Below are 8649 nucleotides of genomic sequence, written 5' to 3' on the forward strand. Positions count from 1 at the left end.
AATTCTTTAGCTCAAATGTATCAAAATCACAGGTTAGGATGGACCAACCCGACATGCTAAATCCATATTTATGACAGTTACGTTTATGGAGTGCTAATAACTAATTATATCTCAAATTATCTGTTGTATTTTTCTAGAATATTCCTCTTAATAAAACATTAATTAAAATATTATAAATCAATCCACAAATTTTCTGGCGGTATATAAACCAACTAATCCCCAAATTTTTAGGCGCCTAATAATTTTTAACTTTCACAAATCACATTTTCATTTTCCGCTAAACGTAACTTCAAAAATCAGAATCCGCGTCAATACACAATAAAACATTATCAACCGTTGATCTCTTCCTAATCAACGATTCACATAAAATATCGTACTTCCACGCGGATCTATCCTCATATCCGTCGATCTTCAAAAACCAACGATCATGATTTAACACAAATGCCGATCCACAATATCAGCAGCTATAAATACCGAAAACTGAATTCATGTTCGTCAAATTCTCAGATTATCATCTCTTTCAATTTTCCAAAAATTAAATTTCAAAACCCTGAAAAATGTCAGGCCGTGGTAAGGGAGGTAAAGGATTAGGCAAAGGAGGAGCTAAGAGGCACAGGAAGGTGTTAAGAGATAACATTCAAGGTATTACCAAGCCAGCTATTCGTAGGCTTGCTCGTAGAGGTGGGGTGAAGCGTATTTCTGGATTGATTTATGAGGAAACTCGTGGGGTTCTTAAGATCTTTCTTGAAAATGTGATTCGTGATGCTGTTACATATACTGAACATGCTAGGAGAAAGACTGTGACGGCTATGGATGTTGTTTATGCTCTTAAGAGGCAAGGAAGGACCCTTTACGGATTTGGAGGTTAGGGTGTTGGTTAGTGGTTGTAGATTTGTTTTTTAGTGAAGTTGGGTTAGTTTTTTTTGTTTGATTGTATGATCTTGATATTGTAATTCCTTGTTACACAAACAATTAATGGAAGGAGATCATATGTCCAGTAATAATTGCATTTGCTATGGTTTTTGATATTGGTTCAGCTCTGATTGTGTTGTATGAGAATCTCGTTTCGGTAATTACAGTTCTGATGTATCTTGTTTTGCTGTATTATTTGTGTTTTGAATTGGAAATTATATGGCCCTGAAATTTAACTTGGATTTGTTGTTTTTGAAATTTAATCCAAGTATTCCTTGTCAACAATCTTCCTGTTAGGGTGCTCTGTTGAGGATTTTAGACTTGAGTTTAACTTGGTGGTTCTCCTAAAGAGTTCTGGTGGAACTGGTATGACTGGTACATCAGCTGGAGCTCGACTATTAGTGGGATCTCTAATCCTGCAGCTTGACGTACGCATAAAGCTTTTCGTTGTTGGTAAGTTGATAAACTCAACCCTGTAAACATGGGATATCGGAAGTTTTAAAGTTTTAGTTGCGTTCTGTCTTGGTGATTTTAAACTTTGTGATTGCAATCTGCAATTGTCTATGAATAGTTTCAACATTACCTTCTGTTTCTACTTGGATATCAAGTTTGTTAATTTACTCTTTGGCTCTGGTTGATCTAGTTTCGGTATAGTTTTGCACTTGTCTCATGAAACTCTTTAAGATGTATTTTGCAATTCATCTTGGAGCTTGGGAATTTCATGTTGGAGGCCTCAAGTTCGAAAGTTGTTGAGCTTGTTGCACCAGGCTTGCCTGGTGCGGATTACCTATTCTATGTGGTTTTCGAGTTGTTGAATAGGAGCGGGGTTTTTACAACATGTATTTAAATACTGCTAAACTAATTAAAAGAATTAAATTATTCCAAATACAAATATATTTGTCTAAATTCTAATGGTTGGCTATGTAACCTCTATAACAAACTTTTATTCCTTTTTGTGCTTGTCACGTGACCTTGTAGAAACTTCTAGGTCCTCTAAGATGGATGGTTGGGATTTGATCTCTTAAATGTGCGGCTGAGATTAAATATCTTCCTTGATAGGTCTTGATGATTGCCACGTACTTGTGAGTCAAAATTCAGACCATGGTCTTATTTCTTCATCTCCTTCATCTCTAAAATTAAATTAAGAAACTTTCTTTGATATATGCTGCTTGTTATCTGTAATTTCAACATCCCCCCTCAAGATGGAGGGGAGGGAAACGACAACCATCTTGTCAAAAATCCGACGGTGAGCAAGACCAGAAAGGGATTTAGTGAAAACATCAGCAAGCTGATCCTTGGAGGGAACAAATTGAAGAGAAATGAGCCCGGAAAGGTATTGTTGCCGTACAAAATGACAGTCAAGCTCCACGTGTTTCGTTCGCTCATGAAACACTGGATTTTTGGCTATATAAACGGCTGCTTGACTATCTGAACGAATAGGGATCGTCAACAAAGAAGGAACAGAGAGATCAGCAAGGAGGCGAGTTAACCAAGTCAGCTCGGCAACTTATCGACGCATCGAGCGATACTCGGCTTCCGCGGATGATAAAGAAATGGAAGCTTGTTTTTTCGACTTCCAGGATATTGGAGAACCTCCCAAACAAATAAAGAACCCACTTATCGAACGACGAGAGTCGGGACAGGAAGCCCAATCCGCATCACAGAAGGCAGAGACGGTGAAAGAATGAGAAGCTGTTAAAAAGATGCCTTGATTAGGTGAACCTTTCAGGTAACAAATAACTCTTAAAGCAGCTGCAAAATGTTTTTCAGAAGGTTGTTGCATAAATTGACTGAGGCTCAAAATGGCATAGCACAGATCTGGACGTGTGTGTGTCAAAAAATTAAGCTTTCCAATGAGATGCCGATAAATTGTTGGATCTGACATAAGCTTTCCTCAATCTGCAGTTAATTTGCAAGATGGATCCATCGGGGAAGACACGGAGTGCAGATGAGAAATGTCAAACTTCGCAAGAAGATCTAAGGTATATTTCCTTTGATTGATTATTATCCCACTGTCACCGCGCAGAATTTCCATTCCTAGGAAATAATGAAGCAAACAAGATCTTTGATTTTGAACTCAACATGTAAGAAATCTTTGAGACGTTGAATTTCTAACGCGTCATTTCCTGTAATGAGAATGTCATGGACATACACAACAACAATAGAGACCAAATCACCTGTGTGTTTAAAACATAAAGAGTAATCATTCAGTGATGCATTATACCCATTGAATTGCAAAGCACCAGCAAGTTTGGCATACCATTGCCGGGAAGCTTGCTTGAGACCATATAAGGACTTGCGAAGACGACAAACCATAGTAGAATCAGGTGGAACCAAACCAGAGGGAATTTCATGTATACCTCCTCTTGTAAATCTCCTGGCAAAAATGCGTTATTGATTTCAAATTGTGATATAGGCCATTGTTTCTTAGCTGCAATAGATAAAAGACACCTGATCGTGGTCATTTTAACCACGGGGGAAAAGTTTCATTGAAATCAATACCCTCTCGCTGGATGTCTCCTCTAATAACTAATCTGGCTTTCAGACGCTCAATAGAACCGTCTGCACGATGATTTACCTTGTATACCCACTTGCAAGACAATGCCTTTCTATTCGAGGGAAGAGGAACAACATACATGATTTGTTCTCAAAACTGCTATCTCCTCTTGCATAGCCTTTGACCAACTTGGATGAAGAGATGCTTGATAGTAACTGTTAGGTTCTGTGATTTGAGAAACTCCAAGAAGAGTTGATTAGATGTTGAAATCTCAGTATGAGATAAACCAGTAGAGGGATTGGTGCAACAAAACAAAATTCAGAGACGGGACTAAGAAAGATATTGTTGCAAAAATAATCTTGAAGGTGAACTGGTTGAATAGCTTTATTTGATCTTTCTGATCTTCTTAAAGGAAGAGAAGTAGTGGGTAAATTAGAATCAGGTATAAGGGATGATTTAGGAGTTTGAGGTGGAGATGCAGAAATTGGAGAGTCTGAAAGGAAAGAATCTGGAGAAGAAATGTTAGGAACTGGAACATCACAAGAAGAATCATTGACACTAGAATACGGAGTAGCAGGATTAGAAAAAATAGAAGTAGAAATAGGAGAAGTAACAGTGAAGGGAGATATAGCTTCAAAGAAAGAGACATCTCTTGATATGATTATTCTATGGCTATCCAATTCGAGGACTTTGTATCCCTTTTGATTTGAGGGATATCCAAGGAAAACACAAGCCTTAGCTCTTGGTTCAAACTTGCCCCTTCCATGAGAAATAGTACCAGCATAACATAAGCATCCAAAACACTTTAAACCATCATAATTTGGTGCTTTTTCATGAAGTATTTGGTAAGTGTGATTCCATGAAGTACTCTAGAAGGTAATCTGTTTATTAGGAAAGTTGCAGTAAGATTGCACTCCCCCCAGTAAGCTAAAGGAATCTGAGATTGAAACAAGAGTGCTCTAGCCATTTCAAGTAAATGTCGATGCTTCCTTTCAACAACTCCAGTTGAGGGGTGGCAACACATGAAGTTTCATGCAAGATACCTTGTGAATTGGAAAAATTGATGGCTGCATTACTTTTCCCCAATTCCATTGCATTATCTGATCTGATCCTCTTCACTTTATGATTGAATTGTCTTTCTATCATGTAAAGAAAATTTTGTAAAACTGAAAAGGCATTGCTTTTGGTGCTCAAGAGGTAAGTCCATGTCCCTCTACTAAAATCATCCACTATAGTAAGAAAATATTTATAATTATCATGTGTAGCTACTTTGTAGGGTCCCCAAGTATCTATATGAATAAGATCAAATATTGACTTAGTTGATATATGACTGATTGGGAAAGGTGGTCTGGACTGCCTTGCTTTGGGACAAATGTCACGGAAACAATCAAAATTAGACGGAATTGAAATGAAACTGATATTCTTCATTGATGAGAAAGGTAAATGGCCCAATCTAATGTGCCATAACTTTACATTAGAAGTAGTACTACTACAATTAGGTAAAGTTAAACAATTAGGATTACTGAAACAAGGAAAAGAAACTGAAGACTAGTAGAAACTGTCGAATGTAAAACAACTTTGTTCTTGCTAGAATTGAAAACAAACTCTTTGACTTTAGGCTTGAGCAAATATAAACCTTTTGAAACTTTACCAAAAACTTGAGACCTCCTCATTGAGAGGCCCTGCAACACACAATGATTAAGAGTAAATAATAGTGTGTAAGAAAATTGACTGCAAAACTTATGCATAGACATAAGATTATATTTGAAGTTGGGAACATACAACACATTTTCTAAAAATAAGATCAGAAAACAGAGATACAGTTCCAATGTGAGTGACAAGAATAGTTTGACAATTAGGAAGATTATTAGTCAAGGGAGGAGTAAGAGAGGATAATGATTTGAAAGAAGTTAAATCAAAACACATATGCTCAGAAGCACCTGAATCTATGATCCAGGTGCTTGAATTAGTCACAGAAAAGCATGAACCAAGATATTTAACAATCGTACCAGCCACTGCATTAGCATTGATCTCTATCCCTGAGTTGATACACTCTTCCATCTTCATGTGTTTGAACATTTTCACAAACTGATTGTATTGTTCCTGGGAGTAGTTTTGATTTGAAGTGTCCATTCCAAAGTTCTGTTTTTTCTCCGTGTCTTCCATAATCATGACTCCATTTCCCCTAATTTGATCTCCATTTCCCTTTACCTAATTGTTGAAACCTTTCTCATGTGTAAGTTGAAAATTTTCTGGAAATCCAATTCGTCTGAAACAATTAAGTTCCACATGTCCAGTTTTCCCACAATAAGTGCAGGTTACATTTGGGTCATATTTTGCTTTCTTGACTTTGGGTCTTGGATACTAGTTCTGTCTTTGAAATGCCTGTGGTTGTTGAGATGTAGCAGGAGCAGATCTAGGTTATGCATTTCCAGATTTGTTTGAAGAATCCATAAATCTCTGGCCCTGCTTAGAGACTCTATTTTGATATAAATTTCCAACCATAAAAGCTGATGAATCAGGATTGACAGTAGAATTGACATAAGATTCTCTTTGATTTTCATCCTGCAGAATCAGAGAATATGCACGATTAATATCAGGTAAAGGATTAATCATCAATATATTACCCCTAGCTTGTGAATAAGTGTCATTCAATCCCATAAGGAATTGGATGAGTCTCTCATCTTCCAAAGATTTCTGTAATTTTTGTTTTCCTTCACACATGCACACACAATTGCACTTGACATTAGTATTTAGAGAATCTAGTTCATTCCATAGTCTTTTCAACTTGGTGAAGTATCCGGCAATGTTGGATGTGCCTTGAATTAACTATCTGAGCTCTTTTTGCAGGTGATAAAATTTTGCACCATTGGACTGCCCAAATCTGTGTTCCAAGCTTATCGATAGCTCTCTCACAGTTTTTGAGTAGATCACACTATCTGCGATCTCCTTTGATAATGAATTCAAGATCCACGAGGTCACCATGTCATTGCATCTAGTCCAAGTCTGCAAATCTGGAGAACCATCAGCTGGGGTTGGTTGTGTTCCAGTGATAAATCCCAGCTTGTTTTTAGCTGACAAGGCTATAAGAACAGATCTCTTCCATCCTTGATAACCTTTTTCATCAAAATGATTATTCACGATAGTCATACCAGGAGCATCAGAAGCATGAAGATGATAAGGGTGATTATGATCAATCACTGATGTGTTTCCAGTGACTGTTTGTGCAGAAGTGAGTGTGGAAGTTGTAGCAGTCGTTTCTCCTACCATTGCTGAAACGTGATTTAAGATTGATCAATTGATTTGTTGCTCTGATACCATGAAGAAAAAAATTGAAGAACAATTGAAGATTGAAGAACAATAGTTGGGGAGATTTTCTCTGTACAACATACATGTATTTAAATACTGCTAAACTAATTAAAAGAATTAAATTATTCTAAATACAAATATATTTGTCTAAATCCTATTGGGTGGGTATGTAACCTCTATAACAAACTTTTATTCCTTTTTGTGCTTCTCACGTGACCTTGTAGAAACTTCTAGGTCCTCTAAGATGGATGGTTGGGATTTGATCTCTTAAATGTGCGGCTGGGATTAAATATCTTCCTTGAGAGGTCTTGATGATTCACGTACTTGTGAGTCAAAATTCAGACCATGGTCCTGTTTCTTCATCTCCTTCATCTCTAAAATTAAGAAGCTTTCTTTGATATATGCTGCTTGTTATCTGTAATTTCAACAGTAAACATGGAATATCAGAAGTGTTAAAGTTTTAGTTGCATTCTGTCTTGGTGATTTTAAACTTTGTGATCGCAATCTGCAATTGTCTATGAGTAGTTTCAATATTACCTTCTGTTTCTACTTGGATATCAAGTTTGTTAATTTACTCTTTGGCTCTGGTTGATCTAGTTTCGGTACAGTTTTGCACTTGTCTCATGAAACTCTTAAGATGTATTTTGCAATTCATCTTGGAGCTTGGGACTTTCATGTTGGAGGCCTCAAGTTCGAAGGTTGCTGAGCTTGTCGCACCAGGCTTGCCTAGTGCGGATTACCTATTCTATGTGGTTTTCGAGTTGTTGAATAGGAGCGGGGGTTTTACCCTATGTGCACCCAAAGGATAACGGCTGTGGGTTTTCTTTGTCATAAAAAAAATGTCTTTTGCAATTCATGATTGTAGCGAATGCGAATTTGTATCATGTTTACTAATAGGACACTTGAGTCTCTTCTGTCACTTTGTTATCTGCCTATCTCCTACCAAGCTTGCTTCTTTATAAATCTATTGAATTATCCTGTTATGTGACCGAGAAGCTTTAGTAATTATTATAACTTGTTCATTGATGCACTTAAGCATAGTAAGGTTTGCTCAACTTGAACAACAGACAGGATACCATTATAGTGTCCTTGCTTGTTGTGAGTGCAAACATGTAGATAGGGCTATGAATGTCACCCACCAAACCTTCCAAGCTGGGCTGGAAATGCGAAAAGTTTAGGACCGCAACATGATGCCTCACCATAAATGATCAACAACAGAGATTGATGTAGTTGAGGTAACTCAATATTTCCAATGTCTAGCCTTTTCCATCTTTCATGCACTTGGAACATAGTAATACATTCTCCCTTCAATTTTTCCATTTTAACAATTACTTATGATACGAGGAACTTGATAATGATATATGTAAAACATAAGGTAGGGCTGAATTTTATTAGTATAAACATAATACAGAATTTATTTATATTGAATACTTGTTATGACACCCCTAATATTGATATGTGCTTGACATTAAAGGTATATTGCTCACGTCGGACTTACATTTCTTTCTCTTGAATTTTTGGTTATTTGTTTTATTCTATCATTCTTTAGTGAACATATAGAGATGAAATTGGAGCAGTTGATTTTTTTATTTCATTTTTTTGTTTTGGACTCCACAAGAATTTATCGATATTTCCGATTAAATCTTCTTGTTACTAGATTTTCTATAGGAAAAATTATCGGAATAATTTGTTATTCCTTTCCTCTACAGAGAAACCTTTCTTCCAAGGCACACCATAAGAGCCATTTATTATTTTTCTTTGATTCTAGATCAAAGATTAATTTCATCTATATTATATATTAATTATATTAAGTAGATTGTAGATTGATTTCGATGTATATCTATCAGATCATGGCTTCATGTACCAAATATTTCAATATCGTTGCATCCGGTATTTTTGTTTTGTTCCACCAGTGTGATGAAGAATAGATC

At 36.5% G+C, this 8649-nt stretch overlaps 1 protein-coding gene across 1 annotated transcript; it reads left to right on the plus strand.

Annotated features, from left to right (window-relative positions):
• The first annotated feature begins 486 nt into the window (after positions 1-486).
• On the plus strand, positions 487-1152 carry LOC107003264 (histone H4). The gene has a single exon (XM_015201569.2). It carries the CDS (start codon positions 558-560, stop codon positions 867-869), a length of 312 nt encoding a protein of 103 aa, XP_015057055.1. The 5' UTR covers positions 487-557; the 3' UTR covers positions 870-1152.
• Positions 1153-8649: the final 7497 nt, after the last annotated feature.

The sequence above is a fragment of the Solanum pennellii genome, chromosome 11 (genome assembly GCF_001406875.1).
Source record: "Solanum pennellii chromosome 11, SPENNV200".
Lineage (NCBI taxonomy): Eukaryota > Viridiplantae > Streptophyta > Magnoliopsida > Solanales > Solanaceae > Solanum > Solanum pennellii.